This window comes from Nicotiana tabacum, chromosome 14 (assembly GCF_000715075.1).
Source record: "Nicotiana tabacum cultivar K326 chromosome 14, ASM71507v2, whole genome shotgun sequence".
Taxonomy (NCBI): Eukaryota; Viridiplantae; Streptophyta; class Magnoliopsida; order Solanales; family Solanaceae; genus Nicotiana; species Nicotiana tabacum.
This window is the reverse complement of record NC_134093.1, coordinates 16,947,572-16,973,709: the sequence shown is the minus strand read 5'-3', so window position 1 is coordinate 16,973,709 and position 26,138 is coordinate 16,947,572. Positions and strand designations below refer to the sequence as shown.

Here is a 26,138-nt window from a genome sequence, read left to right as displayed (position 1 = left end):
TTGAGGTGCTTCAGAGGATAGGAGAGGTGGCTTATAAGCTTGCCTTGCCACCCAGGTTGTCGAGTGTGCATCCAGTATTTCATGTTTCCATGCTCAGGAAGTATATTGGAGATCCGTCCCATGTTTTGGATTTCAGCACGGTTCAGTTGGAGGGTGATATGACTTATGATGTGGAGCCAGTGGCTAATTTGAATCGACAGGTTCAAAGGTTGAGGTCAAAGGATATAGCTTCAGTGAAGGTGCAATGGAGAGGTCAGCATGTGGAGGAGGCCACCTGGGAGACCGAGCGGGAGATGCGGAGCAGATATCCACGCCTATTCGAGACTCCAGGTATGTTTCTAGACCCGTTCGAGGATGAACGGATGTTTAAGAGGGGGAGGATGTAACGACCCGGCCGGTCGTTTCGAGAGTTATAACCCCATTTTCCCTATTTCTACTTCTTTTTGTGTTATTCAGCTATATTATGTTATATCGGGTTAGTTGGTTCGGGTCCGGAAGGAACTCAGAGTGGACCGGATATGGACCTATATGTAAACGACCTCGGGTTTGAATTTTGATGATTTCAATAGCTCCGTATGGTGATTTTGGGCTTAGGAGCGTGTCCGGAATATTATTTGGAAGTCCGTAGGGGAATTAGGCTTGAAGTGCCGAAAGTTTAATTTTTGAAAACTTTGACCGGAGGGTTGACTTTTTGATATCGGGGTCGGAATCCGATTCTAAAAATTAGAATATCTCTGTTATGTTATTTATGACTTGTGTGCAAAATTTGAGGTCAATCGGACGTGATTTGATAGGTTCTGGAGTTGTTTGTAGAAATTAAAAATTTCAAAGTTCATTAGGCTTGAATTGGGGTGTAATTCATGGTTTTAGTATTGTTTGAGGTGATTTGAGGGTTCGACTAAGTCCAAATGATGTTTTAGGACTTTTTGGTATATTTGGTTGAGGTCCCGAAGGGCTCGGGTGAGTTTAGGATGGTTAACGGATCAAAAATTTGAACTTGAACAACTGCTGGAATTTTCTGATATCTGATGATGTTTTCCTTCTACACGATCGCGTGAATGCGTCTACGATCGCGTAGGCTTATTTGGTCAGTGAGGGTTTTTGTTCTACGCGATCACGTGGGGATATCTGCGATCGTGTAGGGTTAATGTGAGGCAGTGGCATTTTGTGCTTCGCGATCGCGTGAAGCGGGATGCGATCACGTAGCTCTGGAATTTTGTGACTCGCGAACGCGTGACGAAGTTCGCATTCGTGTAGAGTAAGTGGAGTGAAGTAGAAATCACGCGTTTTGTACTTCGCGATCGTGTGGACTAGTCCGCGATCGCGTAGGTCTGTGATGTTGTGCATCGCGATCGCGTGGAAAAGTTCGCAATCGCGTAGATTAAACTCTGGGCGATGGAAAGTGTTCTTCGCGATCGCGTGGGAATGTTCGCGATCGCGTAGAGCAAATGTCTAGGCAGAGTGTTTAAGTTCTGAAAATGGGACTTTGTCCCATTTTCAGTTTTTGGCGATTTGGAGCTCGGAATCGAGGTGATTTTGGGTGATTTTCAGAGGAAACAACGGGGTATGGTTAGACTCGTGGTTGAATGGGCTTCCGGATTTTGTAACTTTTGTCGAGTTCCGAGGCGTGGGCCCCACGGGCGATATTTGAGCTAATTTTTGGATTTTTATGAAAAATTATTATTTTCTTATGGGATTAATTCCAATTAATCTTATTGACTTAAACGAATTATTTATGACCAGATTCGAGGCGTTTGGAGACCAATTCAAGAGGAAAGGACATTGCGGAATAAGAATTTCACTGCTTAAGGTAAGTAACGATTGTAAATCTAGTCCTGAGGGTATGAAACCCCGGATTTTGTATCATTCTACTATTTTGAAGTGACGCACATGCTAGGTGATGAGCGTGTGGGCTTGCACTATTGGGGATTGTGACTTGGTACGTACCGTAGCAACTGTAAAGTTGCATATTTTATGGAAATTATATGATACTTATATGTTTTAGAAAGAATTTCTGTAAATCGGGTTGAATGCCATGTTTGGGCCTTGCGCCAATGTTGTTTGGACCCTTAGGGACTTTTTCTTACTATCCTCTCATTGTTTTCGATTGAAAATCTATACTCAGTCATGTTTATACTTGTTTACCGCATAACTCAGTTTTATGACTATATTTTGATGCATATAAATGTTTTGGGCCGAATTCCATGTTTTACTGAAATGCCCGAGTGCCTTGAGAGGTTTATGACTGAGTGAGGCCGAGGGCCTGATTTGTGAGGATATTTATGGGATCGGGCTGCACGCCGCAGCATGTTTGATATCGGCCGAGGGCCTGATTGCGAGGATGAGTATGGATCGGGGCTCCCCACCTGCAGCATACTTTATTATTATAGCACGTGAGTTGTCCGTGCAGATTATATCGCTTGGGATGAAGGAGCCCCTTCGGAGTCTGTACACACCCCCAATGAGTGCAGGTACCTACTGAGTGCAAGTGCAGAGTGCTGAGTGGCTGGGAGGCATGAGTGATTGTGAGGTATACCCGAGTGGCAAGAGTGATTATGAGGTATGCCCGAGTGGCACGAGTGACTGTGAGGTTTGCCCGAGGGCCTGTTTATGATTTCATCATTTTTTCTCACCTTTGCATTGAGCCTTTGTTTGAAAAACTATTGAAAAAATATATTTAAATAATTTTTACTAGAATCGGGTTTCAACGAGATGATTTGATTCAAACACTGATTTTTAAAGCATGTTGTACTTTACTGAGATTTCATGACATGAATGTTACATGCTTTATTGCTCGTCACTACTGCTCAGTCTTTATTTATTGTTGTTACTTACTGAGTTGGCGTACTCACGTTACTCCCTGCACCTTGTGTGCAGATTCAGGTGTAGCTGGACACGGTAGCGGTTATTGAGTGTTCTGGTTGCAGATTTTCTTGGAGATAGCAAGGTAGTTGTTTGGCTATCGCAGCCCCTGCTCTTCTCCCTCTTATCTTCCTCTAGTTGTATTTAGCTATTTTTCGGGCTGAGTTAGCCTTGATATTGTTAGACAGATTGTAGCAGATGCTCATGACTAGTGACACCCCGATGTCGGGCTTTTATTTTCCGCATTTCTATTTTTCTTTGATTTGAACTCCTTAAATGAAGATTTTATGTTAAATAGTATTGAAATTATCTTTGAAATAAAAATATCGGTTTGTTTGAAAATGAGTCGGCTACCCTAGTTCCACAATAGGCGCCATCACGGCAAATTAGGTTTTTGGGTCGTGACAGTATCCCCAAACACGCCTCACGCTTAGTACTCGAGCCTCGCCCAATAGCTTCTTGGCTAGTCCTATGCGAATTTTTCTTTTAGATACACTGACTACTCTAATTAGACGTGGACTAGAAAAAGTAGCAGACTAGCAGTTACTTCCTCAATTTCAATTTATGTGAACCTAATACTATTTGGATAGTCAAATAATAATTTCTTTGACCACGTTTTTTACAAATACTTCTTAAATATTTTGAATTGTTACGTATTGTGACTTATAATAATTTTTATGTATTTTTTAAATATGTAATTTTTATTTCTACAAATTTGAAGATTTATGTTCGAATTCTCAACGAAAATTAGTCAGTTTAACCCTCGTACTCTAAAAATATTCATATACACTAAAACGAGGGAAATAAAAGGAGGAGGAGGAATTTCCCCCCAGGAGCTATAAAAAGTATTGGCAAAGAAGTAATAACGAAAGAGAAAACTAAACTAGCTAATACAACCAAGGCAAATACTAAAATAAAAAAAAAAAAAAAAAAAAAAAAAGGCAATTATTGAAATAGAACTCAAGACCTCATGTTATTAAGCAAGCACTCTAACCAACTAATCTACAAGGACTTGTTGCTTTTTTGTGTCAGTCCAAAATAATTGATCTCTTATTTTATTGATTTGCTATAAAATTCAAATACAGCTATAAATAATAATTTCAGAAAGTATAGCTATAAAGGATAAATATAGTGCACATATTTGATGTGTCGCGTAATTTTTCCTAAAAAGAAGCCCAAGCGGCCTGCTTGTTTCCGAATTAGGATGCTAACCACAAGAACAAAACCAAGCAGGTTTCTTCTCCTTCTTTTCTGAATTCCAAGTCAACCCCGTTTGTTAATGGTTAAATATTGAAGACTTTAAATTTTACCTCTTTCTTATTCTTCTTGATCTTCTATTTGCCATTTCTCGGAAACTACTAGTTATATCCGCCCATAAGTAAGTTATTATAAAAATTATAAAATATTTTCAATATTAGTCAACTAGTTATTATTGTAGCCAAAGAAAATGCTAAATCTTTGATTTCTTTTGAGTGGGTGTTGTTGGAATAAATTGGGTAGGTCTTAAGGAGTTTGAATCTCAATTTTTTTAATGATTAGGTGGAGCTTTGAAGTGGTTTCAATTGAAAATTCAAATTAGAAGATGAATATGAAAAATATGATATGTGTATCATACTGTGTATCACTTATGTATCATATGTATACTAAATATGTATAACATGTATATCTATGTATACCTGTGTGTGATATGCATGCATCATACATATTTCATATATGTGTCGCAGAAGAATTTTTTTAACTCGATTTTAATTGCGAATTTTGATACCAAACCAGTCTAAGGCCTCATTTGTTAGTACTTAATGGAGGTCTCAATCTTAATCATTCAGATCGTAGACATTAAATGCTTTTGTTTTTAAACTCTGAATCTTAATTTTTCAGATCTTAATCATTAAATGTGTTTGTTTTTTTTTTTTACTTCACAACTATTTAATGGGTCTGAATAGGTCTGAATGATTAAGACCTATAACAGAGACTTAATTTCATTAAGATGCTATCATCTAATATTATTAAACGCCGCCACTGCCTATCATTATCAACTACCACTATGTCACCCACCACCACCATACTCAACCACCACCATCATTCTCAATAATAGCCGCCACAATTATCGACTACCACCGCCCACCATTACCACCATCATTCTCAACCACAACCAACACTCATCTATCTCAACTACCACAAATAACCACCTCATCACCATCAACAACCAGCCGGCACTGCCCATCATTATAAACTACTACCACCCACCACCACCTTCCTCAATCACAGCTATCACTACCACTCGCCATTATTAACTATCACTATTCATCACTACCATACTCAATCATAATCGTCACCACTACCAATCACCACTAGCTACTACCCTGAACCACCACCATCAACCAAAACTACCACCAACCACCGCATCTAGTCGGCATTCACAAGTATTACTGTTAGCCATCACCACCAGCAACTATTATATTTTTAAAAATTATATATTTGATTGATAGAATATTAGATTAAAAAGTATTTCATTTGAATTTTATGTTTATTAATTTTCAAATAAAGATAAATTTTATACATTCAGATGTAAAAATTAAATAGTCTTAATCATTTAGTATTCAGATCTTAATACACATCTTAATATTTAGATGTGCATTCAAATTCAGTTGTCTTAATCTTAATATACATTTTGATATTCAGATGTGTATTCAAATTCAGACGTCTTAATCTTAAAAAAATAAATGAGTCCTAAATCACCTTCAATCTTGCTTAAATGTTGTATATTGCCTCATCTATATATTTTCGACGAATTACAACAATACCCATTGAAAGAAATCTTTTTTTGCCTAATTTGTTTTTTAGTATTGTGTATCATTGATAATGAATTCTGACTCCAAACTAATCTAATTCACATTCAAATTTCCTCAAATTTTGTATATTGTCTCTCTATGTGTTCTCAAAGAATCGCAATAATAGCCATTGAAAAAAAAAAATTGCCAATATTTTTGAATGTTGTATTCATTGTTACTTTTTGTAGTTATTTCTGATAGCATGACTAAAATGGCTAGTTGTTGGTAAATAGTATTTTTCTTGGCACATTTCTGTAAGATTCACTTAGTGTCTTAACTTTCAAATCGACCCCGTGTAAATGGTTAATGATTGAAAATTTCTAACTTTTTTTCAGTTTTAAACGCCTCGAAACACACCTGCGTGAAGAGGGATAATGCCGCTTTCTAATTAAATTATTGTTTCTTACTTTAACATAAAAAATAAAAGGCGTGTAAGACCCATTTAAAAGAAAAGCGCTTCGAATACAGAATATTTGGATAACAAAGACACCTTAAAGGACATAAATAATTTCAATCAATAATTAGATAGACTAATAAATTCTTTTCATTGTTTTTTTACACATGTAAACAACAATCTAAGGCCACTTAAAAATTAAAGTATTTTCGTCATTAGTAAAAAGATAAATTCCATCCCCATCTATTGACCATTTGCAAGATGCATTAGCGCATCTGCTTGGATCTTTTGAAGGATCAAACAGAAGAAAATTGCCATGCAAAGTTCCAGAACTCATTTGACAAGAAGCCGTTGGATTATCAGCACTTGTATCAATAGGGAAAGTAAAAACAAGACCAGTACCGACGTTGCTTTTGCTAATGTTATGTCCTTGGGCTGTGCATTGGATAGATAATGCAAAAAACATTTGACTAGAAACTTCTACTTGGTAAATTGTAGCTAAGGAAGATGTTAGAATTTGTAGAAGGACCAGAATTGGGAGATAGAATTTGAAGGAACTCATGATTATTTTTTATGTGTTGAGAAATGTGGTAATTGTTACTTGGTTTTATAGTTGTCATGGTTTACTAGTTAAGTAAGTTGTTCAAGAAAAGATTAAGGTAATGAGACTTGGGGGGAAGGGAACTAATTGTATTTCCAAAACCTTTGCAACACATCATGGAAATTCTATATTTGCATTTGGAAAGGAAATCCTAAAGTAATTTGGTAACTTATTGCTTATTCTTTTGATGCCTATCATTGTTTTGTGACATTTTTGGGACTCGTTCTAAGCTCATGTTTTCGTGCTATTTGTACATCATGCCCCTTTATAATTTTAAAATTAAGAAAATGATCACATTTTTAGATCTCTTATGTGTAAAAGACAAATTTCTTAAGTGTAAAAGTAAATCTGTCATGTGTAAAAAAAGAAAAAGAAGTAAAGTCATAAAACTAAAAGTTTGTAAATAGCCACAAAATCAATTGACCCGCTCATTTATGAGCGGGCTCTAGGAAATGCCTCAAGACACACCGAGGCGTAAAGGTGTCAAAGTTGGCCCAGAAGAATATGACCCGCCTAACTTGCACCCGCCCATTTGTTAACTCAGTCCATCTTGACTCAATCCATCTCAGTCCATCTAAAGTTGGACTAATTTTTAGCCCAAACTGATCCAAGAGTAACTTTGCCAATATATCTTTAAAATTATTTTTTTATTTGATATGTTATATATGACCATAACAAAAAGAAAAAGTCTTATTTAGTAATTAAATATTTCATAAATAAATAACACATATTAATTAAAGCTTGGTAAGAGTTGGAGGGGGGTTGGGCTATGACCTAAATTTTAATTCATCTTGACCCAACTCATCTCAATCCAAGTAACTTTGGGGCTGGTCAATGACTCACTCATTTATTGATTGGGATCTTTACACAAATAGTTGGTCATAATAATTGTTTACTTTTTCTAGCCATATACATAAATTATACATTGATTATACACAATTATATATATGTAATACATAAATTATCCATATATTATACATTCATTGGATATTTTTAGTTTAAGTGATGGGGTGGGCGGCTATTTGGGTTAATTCTTCTTATTAATTCAGCCTATTTTGACTCGTTTAAAATCGATCCAACCCGCCCATTTGATATCTCTACATGGGCGATAGGGCGAGGCTCTTATCTTGTGAGGCTTATGCTCAAAGGTTCTATTGTATCCCCAAACACGCCTCACGCTTAGTACTCGAGCCTCGCCCAATAGCTTCTAGGCTAGTCGTATTGGAATTTCCCGTTTGGACATAGTATTGACCCTTTATAGAACTCTTTAATTACTACGTTGCTCATAAAAAATCTATTCATCATAATCAAATTGAAGTTCTAGACCAATACAATTGTGATAACCCGATAGGTCATCTTGAGGTTTAGCATCTATTTTTGTGTTCTGAAACCTCAAATAGTTCTGTTTAGCCTTCTTCGATTTGCGTTCACAGTCCTAATCTTTTTCCAGGAAATTTTTATGTGAAAAAATTAAGAAAATATGAATTTTTATCCTTAAAAATTACTTGAGTTGACTACGGTTAATATTTTATATAAACGGACTCGAATCGGTATTTTGACGGTCCCGATGGGTCTGTATCGTAATTTGAGACTTGGGCATATACCCGAAATTGAATTCTGAAGTCATTAACTTGTTTTGACTCATTTTGCCGAAAAACGTGGTTCAATTTGGAATTGATTTGACATGATTCGAACGCTTAAACGTGATTCTAGTATTCTTGAGTTTTACTTTGAAAGTTCATTTGATTTAAGGGTTGATTCAGAGATTTAGATGTTATTTTGGTGACTTGATTGCGCGAGCAAGTTCGTATGATGTTATTACACTTGTGTGCGTATTTGGTTTGGAGCCCGAGGGGATCGGGTGAGTTTCGGACATGTTTCGGATGAGTTTGGCTAAGGTTAGGACTGCTGGTGCAATGCCATTTATGGTGAACTACTGTAGATCTCGCAGTTGTGAGCCTCACTTTTGCGAACAATGATTCGCATTTGCGAGCATGGTCTAGCTTGGGTGGACTCACATTTGCGAGAAATATGTTGGCATTTACGAACTTGTCAGTGCACAAGCATGGGCTGGCTTGGGTGGACTCACATTTGCGAAGCAATTGTACGCAATTGCGAAGGGTGGGTGTTCGTAATTGCGAACCAAAATGTCGCATTTGCGACCCCTTTCTCATAAATGCGGTGTTCGCAATTGCGAACAAGACATCGTAATTGCGACATCCGCAGTTGAGTAATAGACGGGGAAAACAAAAATTAGCTCATTTTTCACAAACTCTCAACCCTAAACACTCTAGAGGCGATTTTTCAAGAGATTTTTCTTCCTTATAAATTCATTGGTAAGTGACTTTAATCCATTTCTTTTCAATAACCCATTACATTTCATGAGATTTCAACATCAAATTTGGGATTTCCATGGTAGAAATTAGGGATTTTGGTAGAATTAGAAATTTTTGTAAAATTGAGATTTAGACCTCGAATTGAGGTCGGATTTCAAAACAAATCACATAATCGGGCTCGGGGGTGAACGGGTAATCGGGTTTTGTCCGAATCTCAATTTTGACCAAGCCAGCCCAGGTTGACTTTTGTTGACTATTTAAAAAATGATCGAAATTGAACCTCTTTCATTCGTGGGTTATTTATAAAGCTTATTTTGAATCATTTGGTCAATAAATTGCTAGATTTGGTTAGTTTGAAGGCTTGTTCGAAAGGAAAGGTCGTGGTTGAGCTTTGAGTTGATTGCGAAGTAAGGTAAGTGTTGGGTCTAACCGTGATTTGAGAGAATTAGGGACCCTTGAACTACATGTTGTATAAATTATGTGTGAAACGGCGTATATGCGAGGTGACGAGTGTATATGCGCCGTTACATTGCTTGCTTTGCTATTCATGTTGCTTCATAGTGTATCTTGCTTCATGCCTTAATTTGCTACATGCGTATTTAATTTCCATGTCATATTTGCTACTTGCCATTTAGTATTCCTTGTATTAAATTATCATTTCCTTCCATAATTCCGTGCTTATTTACTACTTGTCTCTATTTGTTTTTCTCACATATCTAAATTGTTTTATGCCTTGTTTGTCTTATAGTTTCGTATCATCTATTGCCTTCAATGATGTAGTTTCATTTAAATGAATTGTTAATTGCTAGTTACCGCTGAGTTGGTAAAGCTGAAACATCCGAATTGTTCGAGATTCTTTGATTATCATGTTATTCTCCATTGCTCGTACATTTGTCCTCTTGATGTAGAACTTCTTGTAAATCTTGGTTATTGAATTGCTATTATTGATTGAACTTGTTTAGCGAGTGGGTTGCATGCCGCAATGGAAATTAAAAGGCAATGAATTGAAATGGCGGAATAAGGACGGATTATGAGATTGACAGATGATGATATGGTGGGATTGGGTTGCGCGCCGCAACGGATTTTTTAAAGTTGATATTGTGGGATCGGATTGCACGCCGCAACATATTGATTAAAATTATATTTGTTTGTGACTGTTGGATTGGCCTCGGTAATTGAGATGAGTTATATGACTTGTTATTCTGGATTGTCCGTTAGCTGGATTTGAGTTCGTTGTTATGAATTAACTACTTTACTTCCATTACTGTCTTTTCTGTTATTATTATTATTCCGTATAGGTTAATGTAAGCGATACGCCTTACCTCGTCACCACTTTGTCGAGGTTAGGCTCGGCACTTACAGAGTACATGGGCTCGGTTGTACTCATATTATACTCTGCACTTCTTGTGCAGATACCGGAGTTGGTCCCAGCGGCGTTCAATAGATTAGCTCAGATCCAACTATTCAGTGGAGACTTGAGGTATAGCTGAACGGCGTCCGCAGCCCTGAAGTCCCCTTCTACTTCATTTTCAGTTGTTTACTTTGATTCAGACAGTTATGCTTATTTCAAACTTTTATCTGTAGTATTCTAGATGCTCATGTACACGTGGCACCAGATTCAGAATTTATATTTGAATTCCATCACTTATTAGTTTATTACCTTATTTCAGACTATTCAGTTTCATTATTGTCATTTAATTTAAAAATTATTAAAAAGGGTTAATAACTATATCTAACGTTGACTTGCCTAGCAAGTGAAATGTTAGGCGTCATCACGGTCCCGAGTGTAAGAATTTCGGGTCGTGACAACAACTAAAATTTTAAGACCTAGTACCACGTATTCTATGATTGAGAATATTGTGAGGAGAAACTCCAATTAAACGTTTGTCCTGGAAATAGCTAGATAGTTGAAGTTCATGTCTTCAAATGCCATTGGTGTTTGGGTCTTAGATTTCTCAAAATTTAATTCTTTTATTTATTCGTTGAGAAGTGCACAATGATGGAGTTGTAATATATATAATTTATTTGTTTAGGAGAAAGTATATTTGAATTTACCTCAAGTATAATTGCCTTACAAACTAGAAATTCAATATTGAAATGAATAATTTTGAAACTATTGTTGTCACGCCCTCGATTCAAAAGGAGCACGTGACCAGCACCTATTGCCTTCACTGTGCATAGACAGACTATCTCAAAGGACATCGCTACCGGGATTGTTGGGGCCCCATGAAGACGGCTCTATTTCGCTGGGAAGATACAGTACTCATTAGCGAGCGGGTGACCAACAATTCCGGATTCCCCTGCCTTTCTGCCATAGTTTACATTTATCCATTCAAATTGTCCACCTTGCCATCAAGTTAGGTCACTCGATCCTTGAGTGTTTCCTTAACAATAGCATAGCACTCCACTACTATCATCATGTACATGGTACAACAAGAAGCGAATTACCGGTCGGGGTGAATATTGCAGACCAGCGGTCTGGTGGTCGACAATCGTTCGAAGCAGATAAAAGAAGATACACACTAACTACTCTGATTCCACCTTATGTGAACCTATTATTATTTAGTGAGTCAAATAATAATCTCTTTGACCACGTTTTTTGCAAATTCTTTTTACATTTTACGAATTGTCGAGTATTATGACTTGTAGTTATTTTTATGTAGTTTTTAAATGTGTAAATTTTATTTCAAAATAAGTAAAAATTATATGTTCGAATTTTCACCAAAAATTAGTCAATTTAACCATTGTACTCCGAAAAGATTCACATAATTAAACTGGAACTGAGAGAATAAAAGAAAGATAAAAGGTATTGTCAAGAGAGTAATTGAGGATCTGATTAATCGGAAAGAGGAAAAACTAAACTAGCTAATGTGAAGGGGTTGGGGATTGCCCCTGGGTTGTAAAAAGAAGGCAAAACCTGCTTGTTTTAGAATTAGGGTGCTAACCATAAGAGCCAAAACCAAGCAAGTTTCTTCTTCTTCTTTTCTAAACTCCAAGTCAATCCTGTGTATTAATGGTTGAATATTGAAGACTTTAATTTTTACTTCTTTCTTATTCTTCTTGATCTTTTATTGCTTTTTTAACTTTCAAATTGACCCCAATGTAAATGGTTAAACATTAAAGATTTCAAACTTTTATCGTTTTTCTTTTTGAACGTTTTCATCGGTCACTTTGTGTAAGACCAATGTTCTAAAAGGCGTTTTTTGGGCGAGCTTCGAAGCAAGCCCTAGGGCGAGGCGTACCAAAAATATATCGAGACGCACTGGAGGGGTGTGAGTATCATGAGGCGTTAGCCTTGATATTCCGGGCGTTCGTCTAGGCGTAAGTCCTAACATTCTGGGCGTTCATTTGAGGCGTAAGCACCGAGAACTTCTCTAAATTTGAGCCAAATTTGCTTAATAAATTTTATTTACAAAAAAACTTAAATATCCAAAGTCAACTCATCGTAAATTTTCAAACTAAAAATCTCAAAAGCCAAAGATTTTTGCTTATCATTTATCCCAATTACATAATCTTTACTCTTTGTCATTTACTACCGAGAAACAAATACACTTTAGACCTTTATCCGAAGTGCAAACTACAAAGCAAAGAGTTTTGTCATATGGTCTTACTCAGTTTTCACGCTTGCATTGCCTTCTTTATGCTTCATTTTCTTCAAGTTACTTTTTTTATTCTTTAATTTATTAATTTCAAGTGAGGTTTTGAATTTTGAATTTTGAATTTTTTTTAGTGTCACTCTAGTTTAGATATTGTTTTAATGACACGGTGCAATGCATCTATACATCTTTTATTTTTTCAAGTAAAAATTCTTATAATTTTAATATATTTTTTCTTATTTATATAATGATTATATTAATTTTTAAATATAAAAAATTAAATACCAATGGAGCCCTTGTTTAGGGCATTGCCCTTGCCCCGTGTTAAATTAAACATCTCGCCTTACGCTTATGCCTTTTAAAACATTGTATAAGACTTGTATCTTTTTAAAGGCTTTAAAATTTAGAGAGAGAAAAACAAAACTAGCTTTCCATTTTTTTACCCCCGCCCTAGCTCTTATTTTGAATTGAAGAATTAACCTAAATAGCCGTCCACCTAATCTCTTAAACTAAAAATAGTTGGCGGATATATAATATATGTATAATCTATGTATAATATATGTATAATTATATATAATTAATGTATAATTTATGTATACCGACTAAAAAATTAAACATTGAATTTGGCCGACTATTTGTGTAACAATCCTTTTTGAATGGGAGAAATTCAAAAATAGCCAGATTTACATGTGGTAATTGGAAAATAGCCACAGTTTCAAAAGTAATCAAAATTTAGCCACTTTTCATATAAAGATAAATCTGAACGAAAATACTGTTCAAAATCCGAAAAATATTCCAGTATAATATACCGGTCCAGCATAATATGCTGGAAGTTCATACACATGTGCTCCAATCTCCAGTATATTATGCTGGAACTTTCCGCGTGTTGGAGTTCCAGCATAATATGCTGGAAGTTCATACACAAGTGTACCAATCTCCAGTATATTATGCTGGACCGATCCGTGCTGCAGCAAAATAGTGACTATTTTTCAATGACTTTGCAAACGCTGGCTATTTTTGAATTACCAGTCCGAAAACTGGCTAGCCCATGCTATTTTTACTTTTTGAAATGGTAACGAATTTAGTAAAAGTTGGAAGGACAATTTCGTAACTTGACACCAAATGGTGGGCTTTTCTTTTTCTTTTTTTTCTTTAAGCGATATTTGCACAAGTAGGATACTTTCGCGCCATTGAAGAGCTTTTGTCCATGTTTAAGTAATTTGTGCAAAAATAGCCTCGCGACATATCTTGTCTTGCTAGACGGGGGCGGATTTAGGGGTGAAAGGGGATTCATCTGAACCTCCTTCGTCGAAAAATTATACTGTATGTATAAGGTTAAATCCGGTTTGTATCTTTATATATTATATTTTGAATTCCTTAACATAGTCCATTGGCCACAATCTCTTTTAATTATTAAACTTTTTTCTTTTTTGATCCCCTTAGCGGAAATCATGTCTCCGTCACTATTGCCAGATTGACAAAATTTACCTTATTCACAAGTTATACCGGGTAAGATAAACTTAGGTATAAATTGTTTAGGAATAGCAACACTTTTCTTGTTCACAAGTTATAACAAACATACGTAACTTGTACAAATTGTTCACAGGATTGGCAAAACTTGCATGTTTTATTCAATTATTCGCAGTTTAACGGAACGGCAAAACTTGTACTATCTTCATTTTACGCCTCTTGTTAAATTGTTTTGAAGCTTGCAAATATTCACAGATAACGTTGATCTGTTAATTCTTTGGAGGTCTCTTTATTTGGAGCAAATTATGAGGAAGATCTGGTTAGCGAGTTTGAATATCGGATGATTAAACAAAAGAATAAATACTTAAAACGGATAGAAATAATTTCAATCAAAAATTAAAAAGACTAACAAAATCTTGCAAATATTCTATTACACATGCAAAATAACAATTTATGGCCACTTATACACTAAACTAAATTGGCCATTAATAACAAGATAAAGTCCATCTGGCCTTGCTTGCCAAAGACATCTTCCATTAAAACATCTGTTAGGTTCTTTTGATGAATCAAAAACCACAAAATTCCCATGCAAATTTCCAGAACTTAGTTGACATGTAGCAGTTGGATTAGCAAGATTTGTGTCAATAGACATATTAAGAACAAAACCAGCAGGGGCATTATCTCTACTAACATTTTGTCCTTGTGCTATGCAATGGATTGTTAATGGAGCATTCAATATATTAGCAACAGAAACTGGATAAAGTGTAGCTAAAGAAGATGTTAAAACTTGTAAAAGGACAAGAATTGGGAGATATAATTTGAAGGAATTCATTGTTATTTTCATGTTATGAAAAGGGTGTCAATTTTTACTTGGTTTTATAGTTGTCATGGTTTACAAGTTAAAGTAAGTTAATTAAATTGAGGGGAAGGGAACAGATTGTATTTCCAAAATTTTCACAACACATAAAAGAAATTCTATATTTGCATGTTAAAAGAAGATCCTAAAAGAATTTAGTGAGATCTGTTTTTGGTTCTTTTGATGCCTATATAAAATTGAATAATCTGATTAGATTTAAGAATCTTTGGAAACTTAACTAATGTGGATTTCAGTCCAGCTTTAGCTGACAATAGACCATTGGTTTCAATCCATGAAAAAGATCATGTTGAAATAATTTCTTTTAATTTTGGAAAAAGAGAGAGTGGGGAGATTTAAATATTTCAAGATTTGACGGCCAGTTGCTATTACTAGATGCTGCTATATTACTTCGGTTTTCTTAATATTTTGTATTGTTAGTACTTGTTGTCAATGTTTCTTTCATCTTTTCTTTTCTTTAGCTGAAGGTCTATCGAAAACAACTCCTCTACCCTTCCAGCACAGGAATAAGGCTGCATACATCCGACCCTCCTTAGACCCCACTTGTGAAAATCCACTGGGTTGTTGTTCTTTAAGATTTGACGGCTAACCTGAAATACTATTAACTGCGAGACTTAATATTATATTAAATATTCTATAATTTACTTTACTAATGGGGAAAAAATGAATTTTAGGAAGACTAGTTGTTATCAGCCTTTAGTATAGATAAGAAAAAGAAAAACGTTAGCCATTACATTGATGTTAGAAGTTACAACTTCTACGTTGCATGCATGAGCTGCAAAGTTTGATTCTGCAGCTATTACTATATACCATCCCTAAAAACCTTAATTACCAAACAAATTTACAATCCCACATTTTCTCATTCCGGTATTCCGCTGAACAAGTGAGGATTCATAAAGCCGACCCCAACTTGTTTGAGACTGAAGCGTTGTTATTGTTGTCGTCGTTTACTCTTATAGTAATAGCTAGCAGGGTAATAGATACAATCTTTCTCACCTGTGGTCCTATGATTGGGGATTTTCCAATATGGCTAAGATCATACCTTACCATCTAGAAATCTACATAGAATAATTATCTTTCTTGTGCATCAGTATAAAATTTCTCTACAACTTCTGTCATAGCAACTGCACCCTCACCTCTTCCCCCTAATTTCAGCAGCATGTCGTTGAACGTGGTTTTCAAATGTCTTCTCCCCTCCGATTGACTCCAGAGAACGCTAAGGACATTCGGTGAATAGACAGGTGCAGGCTTAGCGACCAACTGGCAACCATCTACTTGAACTCCGTTCAGCCTTGGCACACGACCATAATCAACGTAATGAGAAACTAGGATGAGGAAACAGATGTGCTAAGTAAGGGGAACCAATTTAGGATAAGCAAGCAATTACCTGTTTAAAATCTTTAACATTCTTGGCCATTCAGTAAAATCGAACCGCACATCCACGATGTTGCTAGCTCTTTGGAGGATTTCCCTAACATTTCCAAGAGATCGGCAAACGGAAACCAGTTTACTCAGTGGAAAATGGATATTTGATATCCTTATAGTGGTTGTTCTTGGTGTATCAATTCTTAAGATCGGTAGTCTTTCTCCAAGAACGATCAAAGAAGCCTTCTCAACAGCAATTTCTTTGTCCTCAACTGTCTGCAGAATAAAGTTCCGAATGTGAATAACTAATTGCTAATCTAACAAATCCACTTATGTTATTAAAAACATTAACTAGTCAACGTACTAGAATTTAGATGAACTCAAAAGAGGGAAACCAGAAGGAAATTCATTTCATTAGAAATAAATTACCTCAAATTCCACATAAGCAATAGAGCTTGACGAACCAAAGAAGATTCCTGTGATATTGCTTCTGCAGAAGGCGAGCGCTTTTTCAATGTCATGAAAGGACACATTGTGTTTCAAATTTTTTATCATAGCTGTCCTTGAGGGATGCTTTACTAACGTGGTAGGAACGTCTGGACAGCCAATTAAATCAGGTATACACATCCTCTCTCCCCCTTTCGGAGCAGAAGTGGCCTCCAAAACTAGTACTACTTTCGCAATGCTCACATCAGACGTTTCAAGAGCCTTTTGCCTTCCTTCTTCGGACTGCAGTAGCCAAAAAATGGTAGATGAAAGCTAGAACGTGAAAGTGGCGATTCACATCATGAGCGTACACTTCCACAGGTAACATCTTATTCACAGCGGCACAAAGTTGGTGCTGAACGTATCATTTTGTGCAAGTCATGTGAAGAATGGAAGCAAAAGAGGAGTGCAGAGAGGAACATACTTTCATGAGAAAGTCAAACCCCGACAGATACGTGAGTTTTAACCACTCAAGCTGAACATACAGGGTGTATTGATAAATAATTAACCTGTTTATCTACCAGTTACATATATTATTAAAAATTTTAGTGTAAATATTGGTATACTATTAGATCTATTTCACTTTTACATATATTCATTAAGCGACAGGGAAGTAGCGCTTACACTGTTTTCATGCTGAAGTGCAGCTCATTTCATATAGGTCTGAAAAATACATGAATATATTTTTTATTTTTTAATTATTTTTTCTATTTTGTTTCTGTTTTTCTTTTTCTTTTTGTGCTTGTGCTTTTTTTTCTTCTTTTTGTTTCTTGTTGTGGTATAATTGACACAACTTAAGAAAGTCGAGAACACAGCCGTGCAGCAAAATGGTCAATGAATTAGAGTACTGAAAACGTACCTCAAAATAAACGTGTGCAACTTTAAACTTAGTTGATTTGACACTTGGAAACACAACCTTCTTAATTGCCCCAAATTTCTTGAAAGCGTTAGAGACATCACTTTCTGTAGCTTTTAAGTTCACAAACTTTACCGTCACTTTGTTTTCATCAGATAAATTTTCAGAAAAAGAGGCATTCTCACCCTTAGTTTCTATTGACTTGCAGAAATCAACTCCACTGTTGAGATATTCGAGGACTGTGTTAGATCGCCTACTCTTTTCCTTCTTTCCAACCACACCCTGAGATGAAGTCTTACTTTTTTTCCTGTCAAATGTCTGCTTATCAGTTTCTGCTTCAATACTGCTATTTGCACTTCTTTCCCTAGAACTGTCAAAACTTCTGTCGACAACATTTTCCTCAGTCCTATCAACAGATGGCTCCCGGGGCGGCAGATCGCTGATACATTCTATTAAGCTCTTTATGACACCACTCTTTCCGAATGTATTCTGAGAAGTTTCACTAAGATGCTCAAACTCTCTAGATACAGATTGTTCACTCTTTGGGTAGATTACCTGATCTCCTGCTCCATGATCAGCCTCCACGTCGTGATCCCCTAAACTCATCATCTGAAAAGAATTACTGGATACTGATGAAATTTCCTCCATTTTGGACTTTACTAAGATAGGACTAGAGATGTCTTCGGCTGGGCGGTGTTCATTAGCAGAGGAAACTGATTTTTTTACAAGAACATCCCGCCATTTGTTGGTTACTTCGCTCAGCAAGAAACTATTAGAATATGCAACCTGCTCGAGATTGGATGTTCCTTTCTTCTCAAATATTGAAACAATGTCTGATATTACTTCCTCTCTTTGCATTTGGTCATTCTTACCCTCCAACTCTGATTCATTATTCCTCTTTTCCTGAGAAACATCTACTAAGTTGGCCACCTTCTCTGAGCCACAAGATGAATCAGAGGTATCACTCCTTTCAAGTTTCAAATTTGACGAAAATTTATACGACTCCATAATGCCTTCCTCAGATTTTGACAGGATCTCTCCACTAGAATTGATTTGTACACTTGATGATGGTTCCTCAGCTAGCAATGGTTCTCTCTCTTTCTCAACTAACTCTGAATGGTGGCAAATGTTAATAAGTTGAACACCGTCATTGCAATTGGCTTTTCCGCAGATAGATGAGGCACCAAAAGACATGCCCTTTACTCTGTGGTCAGTGATTTCTTCACATTCTTTTGAGGAAACATTTAATAATTCTTCAGGCGCAGCAGAATTTGAAGTGTTTTTCATATTAACAACCTCCAAAGGTTCACTCGTGTCTGCATAAGAAGACTGAGATGTTTCACTGTCGACATTTTCTTCCTTATCAGCTACAGATGTCTTTTCTGAATGAATTGTAATCTTAAGGTTATTCTTACTTCCGCTATCATGACTATCAGCAGATACAACATTATCAGAATCCTTAAGATCAGAAGTGGAAGCTAATGCATGAGTACTACTGCTCTTCTGCTCCATATGATTTCCAAGAAAATTCTTTTTAGTTCTGTGAAGAATGCCTACCAAATTATTCCATGCACCTACTTCCTTCTGGACATGTGTTTCTCTAGGAAAGACTCCTTCATCTTCAGTAATATGCCTATAACGACAATTGTCTCAGATGCGTTTCAGGACCCATGAGATATTAGAGGATAAACTTGTTTCAGAAATAAATCTTTTCTAATTGTTACGAAACTAAAAAACCAGATACAAACTGGCTCAAACAGAAGAAATAAGAGAAACGGAGAGGAAAAAGAAGAAATAAGAAAAGAAGCACCCTATAATTGAGACATTGACATTACTACAGACAATGGGTAAGCCAAAGAAGTGAAGAAGCAATTAATCTGCATGAAATTAGTCCATTACTAAGCATGATATGCATTTCACATCTTGGAACACTGCTATCAACCCCAATTCACCTACTAACTTTTTTTTTATCAGTATTTATAACTTAGTTTTCCATAAGAAAATGGCACTGTCGATACTTTTGATACCTAACACTCATGTTCACAGTTATACTGCAACACATCATCGTAACGAACTCCACCGTGCATTTACGACAACACATCACTTTGTAGCATGTATACCTGAAAGAAGATCGTCCTGAGCTACAAATATCTAAACAGATTAGTAGCATGTAGACCTGAAGGAAGATCGTCCTGAGCTACAAATATCTAAACAGATTGACACCAGACTTTTTTTCCAACACCATACCTTTTATAGGTGTACTAACACTAGTAACCCTCATCACAATAAGTTAGCAGTGCTTATATGAAACTTTTTTCTTATATTAGCTAAATCCACATAGACGCGAAGAGATTACAGATCCTTGAGACAACTATCCTCCATGTGATTTTAGGTCTACCTTGTTCTTAATCTAAACACCTTCAGACGTCGCAATGTTATAATGACGTACCAATGCATCTAGAGGTATACGTCGGACATGGTCAAACCATCTCTCTCATTTATCATCTTTGTTCTCCTTGTACCATCTACCTCAAATGTGATTATTTCTAATCTTGTATGACCACATGTCCCTTATCATCCTATTTGTATGACACTCATTTTGTGAATATTGGGCTATAAAAGCCCAACATTCCCTCTAATATAACATTATTAATCTCACAACCATTCCATAAAACTTGCCACTTACTCTAGTAGGTGCGCTTTTTTTTAATAATCGTGGTATCTGGGCCAGCTAGCGCGCACCTCGACTAATTCCACGAGATACCTACTATCTCCCACCAACAATAGGTACCAGATGACTCTATCCACCAAGACTTGGACAAATGAGAAAAAATCACCTAGTATTTTTTGTCTCTGCTGGGATTCGAACCTGAGACTTCACGTTCTCAACTCACTTCATTGACCGCTAGGACACACCCTTGGATGCTCTGATAGGTGCCTTTTTATCACGTAGCACTCCAATAACACACATCCATTTTAACTATCATATTATTTACTTATGTAAATATTTATCTCCCATATAATTCCCCTTCAACAATGAGCCTAAATATTTGAATTGTCTATATTTAGGCATCACAATCCCATCTAATCTTTTTTGATAACTACTGTCCAGTCTAATCTCATTTCAACTTCATTCTTCTGCGAAAACTAAACATGCATTGCATATATCTTGTGTTACTTCTTTTATTTTTTATAAGGTAAATAATTTTATTAACAATTGGGGACTAACCCCGTATACAAGCCATATACCAAAAAAAAAAAAAAAAGAGAACCTACACAAAATAAAGTTCTCAACAAAAGAGATCCAATCCTCTAAACAAATAGGGACCTCATGACTACACCAAAAAGAAACTAGGAACAAGAAACTACTTTGCAATTTCACAAAATCTTGTTACACCCCTTCAAAAGCCCTCCTATTTCTCTCTTTCCATATCACCCACATGATTGCTAAGGGAGCGACACTCCATGCCCTCGGACTTCTCTTTCCACTCAGGTGAACCCAACTATGCAACGCCTCCTTCACTATACCCGACATCGCCCATTACACCCCAAACAAATTAAGGATCACTCTCCACAACCGATTAGCCACTTTACAATGCAATAGGAGATGATTTACATCTTCGCCCGAGCTTTTGCACATGAAGCACCAACTAACATAGGTGATCCTTCTCTTTCTCAGATTTTCCGCTGTCAAAATCGCTCCCCTCGCCGCCAACCACACAAAGAAACACACCTTTCTTGGTGCTCTGGGAATCCAAATAGAGTAATGAGGGAAAACTTGTTCCTCTCTCACTAATAACCTCTTATAATAAGATTTAACCGTGAATAATCCATTTTTACTCTCCTGCCATCTCCATACATCCGATACATTATTCGGTGTATCCAACCCATACAATAACTCAACTAGATTGTGAAATTCTTCCATCTCCCAATCCTGTAGGTTCCTCCTAAATCTCAAATCCCAATGAAGCACCCCTCTGTGGGACCTACAAATTTGTTGGACCGCCATCTCTCTCTGGCAAGATACTCTATATAAGTTAGGGAAAGCTTCCCTCAACTCGTTCTCCCCGCACCACTTATGCACCCAAAAATTAATCTGGCTTCCGTCCCCAACCCTAAAGGAAACATGGCCACTAAAATCTTCCCACCCCTTCATAATACTCCTCCATAAGCCTCCACTCAAACGGTACTCTTGTGTTACTTCTCAATATCTTAAACCATTAGTAGGTCGCTTTATCCATAGCTCAACTTTTAGTTGACTCCCTCGCTAGTTTCACCAATTTAACACAATATTATCTACAAAAAGGATGCACCCTGAAACTTCAACCTGAATATCCCTAGTGTAACCCATGGTTAAGGATAACTGAACTATATCTCCTTCCACTGTACAGGCACTTGTGATGGCTCCTTCGCAGATATCATTTATTACAGTTATATACAAGTATCAACTCCTCTCATCTCTAACACCTACCAAAAGATTTTCTTAGAACTCTATAATGTTTTTTAGGTCCATGAATATTATATGAAGAACTTCCTCTCCGTTATCTATTGCAATTCTCCAAATTGATCCTGTAAACCTTGTGGTGTCTTTAAGTCTAGTCTACACTCTATCACTCTTTTCCAAGATTCCATTGTATGACCCATAAGCTTAATACTATTATATTTCGCATAATTGTGATATCTCCTTTATTATTATATATACCAAAACTAGGGTACTTTTTCTGCACTCATTTAGCAGCTTTCCACTACTTTGCATCTCTAGCTTTTGGTACAAATCATCTAGAGTTTTTACATCCGAATTTGCTAATAAGCTTCTCAAATTCTCTATTAGCTTTCTTATAGTCTTCAAACGGCTTCAGCCTCTTGTGTTTGGTAACTTTCTATACTAAGCTCTTTTTGCTTTAATAGTTCTTTCTACCTCCTTATACTACCACCACAACTCTTATGTCAATGTCCTAGACCTTTAAACGGCCCAGATCATCACTTGTTATTTTCTTACAATAACTTATCACTTCCTTCCATTGTTATATTTGCCCGCCTGCTCGCCTTCCTCTTGCAACTGGTTGTCCCTAGTCTTATGCTCCCTCTTTCAACTGCTTGTCCCAAGTCTTATGCTCCCGTTTTCAACTGTCCTGAAGTGCTAATTGGTCTATATCTTTTCATGTCCACCTATGAACTCTTCGTTGCATGTAATTCTTCTTTCTTTACGCTCCATCCTTCTCTTTACTTCCAGGACTACCCGTCCATGTTGGGTGGTTATGCAACCTTGTTGTACATACATATATACCTATCGCGTCTCTAGTAAGAAGAAGTCTATTGGGTTGTGCATACCTCTATTCTTAAATGTTATCAAGTGTGATACCATCTATTTTTCTATCAGACACAAAAGTGTGAAACCATTTTTTAAAGTAGGTATTAACTAAAACTAAATCATAAGCTAAGGCAAAATTATTTATCAAATAATAATAATGCAAATTCTAATATAGCCTCCTATTCTTTATTCCTAGTATCATAACATATCCTTATGTACTTGGTTGAAATTGTCACTATATTACCGACATGAGGCATCATTACAAGCATCTAAAATCCTTAATTCAGTGAATTTGTCTCATTTGAACGTGAAGGGAAGCTTTTGTTGGAAAATCTCAGCATCATAGAGAAAAATATTTTAAAGTGTAATGCAATGTGATCAGCAGCACTATTTTTCATTTCTTAATTTCTTCAGTGTGTCTTCAATTGTTTTTTAGTAATCCGCCAAAGCTTGTTTTTTGTTTTCTTTATATCATCGTTTTCCAGTCTTGGTTTATGATTTCTGACTCTATTCTTTGCGAAGGCCACCACTAAAGATCTACTCTTCAAATTTGGCTAGGTCCAAATCTTTGCCATGGTTTAATTATCTATGTGGGAACTTCTATTGGTCATTTTTCTGTATTATATCACTTCAGATATAACTCACAATGGCTTCAAATCAATCAAGGTTTATACTTTAATATTCATTCTAATTTTTATGACCTATGAAATTTTAATGTAAATAGTCAGATTTGCATAGGGTTTTTTTCCTCATGGAACAATGCATAATCTTCCACAATTTTATTTTATCGTTTTTTCAAAATATGGTTACCCTTTTCTTCAACATTTTCCATAATATTATTCAATAAACAAACTGCAAGCATGTGTACGGTGAACTTTAATGTGCAACACTTTCTTTCTTTTACTCTAATCTATGATTTTCTTTGTATGTTGACCTCTATCAGTTTTGAGCGCAGGGTAGTGATTTCGTACTATCATACATCAATATTTTTTGTGTAACAGGTTCCATAAATCAACTTCACGTCATACTACCAAAACTACGAAGCCCATAATCTTACAAATTCATACATAATAAGCAACTAAATTTTTTAGGACCTCACCAATATGATCATCAAATTTCAACCAAGTACTTAAGCTCAAAATGAAGTTAAAGACTTATAGTCTTTCTATTTAAGAAATCTTACTTCTTTTCAAATATCTCCACAGCCATGGCATTCTGCTGCTCCGCCACTTCTGATGTCTTTAATGACTGCGAAATTTCGCCTTTATTATTCACTGAAGAACACCATCTTCTACATTCTGTAAATAGCAACTAGGCCCATTAATACATACAAGTGAAAAATAGTAGCCCCCCCCCCCCCCCCCCACACACACACACACACCTCGATTCAAAGAATCAAGGAACAACATTTTTTAGGCCAAAACGATAAAAGAAAAAAGACATTTTCCCACAAACTGTAAATAGCAAAGAAGTTCATTAACAAATACAAGTGGAATTATCAATACCCCTCAACCCATACCACCAAAACCTAAAATAAAAATTCAGGAAACAACATTTTGAGGCTAAATGAGAGAGAGAAAAACATATATTTCCTAATGGGTATCTAATAAACTACCTATTCATCTGCCTAATTCTATAAATAGCAATAAAGTCCAATTCCCAATAAATACAAGTAACAAATTCACTTCTTTCAACCCCCAACCCAACACTATATATATACAAGAACCAGTAACAACATTATGAGGGGAAAATGAGAAAAGATTTTTTTTTCAAAATGGGTTTCTAGTAAACTACCTATTCATCTCCCTAATTCTATAATAGAAAATAAGCCCCATTTTTTAATAAATACAAGTGAAAGAATCACTTCTTTCAACCCCCCCCCCCCCCAACCAACAGAACACAACACAAAAATCAACATTATGAAGCAAAAAATGAGAGAAAAAAGACATCTAATTCAAAATGGATATTTAATAAATTACCTAAAATGTTGATTCTTGATCGTAATCTAGGTAAAAGAAGACGAGAGAGGGTCATTTCGCTCTCCCCCTTTAGCCAGGGAGAAGAAGGAAGAAACAGCAGAGGGTTTTAGTGAGGTTTTAACACACGGACAATCTTCTAAATAAATTTACTGAAGTACCTAAAATACCCTTGGTTAGACATATTCATTCTTCTTTACTTGGGAAGTAATGTTTGATATTATTATTATTGTTATTACATACTAGTAATCGTACCCGCGCGATACGCGGTCAATTTAACTAAAATAAATTGTGATCGGGCTAATTTGAACATATTAAATTATATTATTTTAATAAATTTTAATTGTCATTTTATTTGTCAATATGATATACCCAATAATAAAATCTATATTAAATTAAAGGGACTTATATAGTCATTGAATAATTTTTTTGTTTCTATTATCCAATGTTAAGTATTTTTACATTGTTAATAGAAATTTTTATTAGCAAATTACTTTGTTTAATATTTTTGTCTGCTCGCTTTCTTTTTGTTATATAGGAGAAGAAATATATTTTATTAACCTTGAAATATTTTTTATTTTAAATTTTATTATGTTGTTGTCAATAATATTATTTGAATTTTAATGAATAAAATCTCTATTAAATTAAAGGGACTTATATAGTCATTGAATAAATTTTTTGTTTTGTATTTTTATTTATTAAATTATTCAATATTTAATATAATTGCATTGTTAATAGAAATTTTTATTAGCATATTACTTTGTTTAATATTTTTGTCTACTATACTTTCTTTTTAATATAATAGAATATATATATATATATATATATATATATATATATATATATATATATATATATATATATATTTTATTTTTTTATTACTCTTAAAATATTTTTTTATTTTAAATTTTATTCTAACTTTCTCAATAATATTGTCTGAATTTTAATGAATAAAATCTCTATTAAATTAAAGAGACTTGTATAGTAATTAAATAACTTTTTTATTCTATATTTTACTTTATTTTACTTATCCAGTATTTAGTATTTTTACATTGTTAATAGAAATTTTTATTAGCATATTACTTTTTTTAATATACTATCTTTTTTGTAATATAATAGAAGATATATTTTTTGTAATTTTAGTTTTATTATTTTTAAATAATTTAAAAAATCCAACTTG

The 26,138-nt window shown here is 35.3% G+C and overlaps 2 protein-coding genes across 3 annotated transcripts; both read right to left on the bottom strand.

Moving 5' to 3' along the window:
* Positions 1-14,541: 14,541 nt before the first annotated feature.
* On the bottom strand, positions 14,542-14,922 carry LOC142168827 (uncharacterized). The gene has a single exon (XM_075229987.1). It carries the CDS (start codon positions 14,920-14,922, stop codon positions 14,542-14,544), a length of 381 nt encoding a protein of 126 aa, XP_075086088.1.
* A 748-nt stretch (positions 14,923-15,670) lies between these two features.
* On the bottom strand, positions 15,671-25,084 carry LOC107769893 (uncharacterized). 2 transcript variants are annotated; one of them, XM_075229364.1, is made up of 7 exons: positions 24,962-25,084; positions 24,166-24,280; positions 17,675-19,304; positions 16,913-17,058; positions 16,759-16,819; positions 16,352-16,605; positions 15,671-16,255 (listed from the first exon to the last, which is right to left on the bottom strand). In XM_075229364.1, the coding sequence occupies exons 1-7, from the start codon at positions 25,014-25,016 to the stop codon at positions 16,036-16,038; spliced, it is 2,481 nt and encodes an 826-aa protein (XP_075085465.1). In that variant the 5' UTR covers positions 25,017-25,084; the 3' UTR covers positions 15,671-16,035. The 2 variants fall into 2 exon arrangements, with proteins under 2 accessions (XP_075085465.1, XP_016444637.2); XM_016589151.2 differs by having other exon boundaries at positions 16,759-17,058.
* Positions 25,085-26,138: the final 1,054 nt, after the last annotated feature.

What these genes read in the sequence shown, in the direction of transcription:
- LOC142168827 (XM_075229987.1), bottom strand. Translation starts at nt 14,922, where the DNA reads ATGAATTCCTTCAAATTATATCTCCCAATTCTTGTCCTTTTACAAGTT.
- LOC107769893 (XM_016589151.2), bottom strand. Translation starts at nt 25,016, where the DNA reads ATGACCCTCTCTCGTCTTCTTTTACCTAGATTACGATCAAGAATCAAC. An exon ending in GTGGAGATATTTGAAAAGAA is followed by an intron (nt 19,305 to 24,165) that starts GTAAGATTTCTT and finishes TTGTCGTTATAG; the next exon opens with GCATATTACTGAAGATGAAG. An exon ending in TTGCACACGTTTATTTTGAG is followed by an intron (nt 17,059 to 17,674) that starts GTACGTTTTCAG and finishes TGGCTACTGCAG; the next exon opens with TCCGAAGAAGGAAGGCAAAA.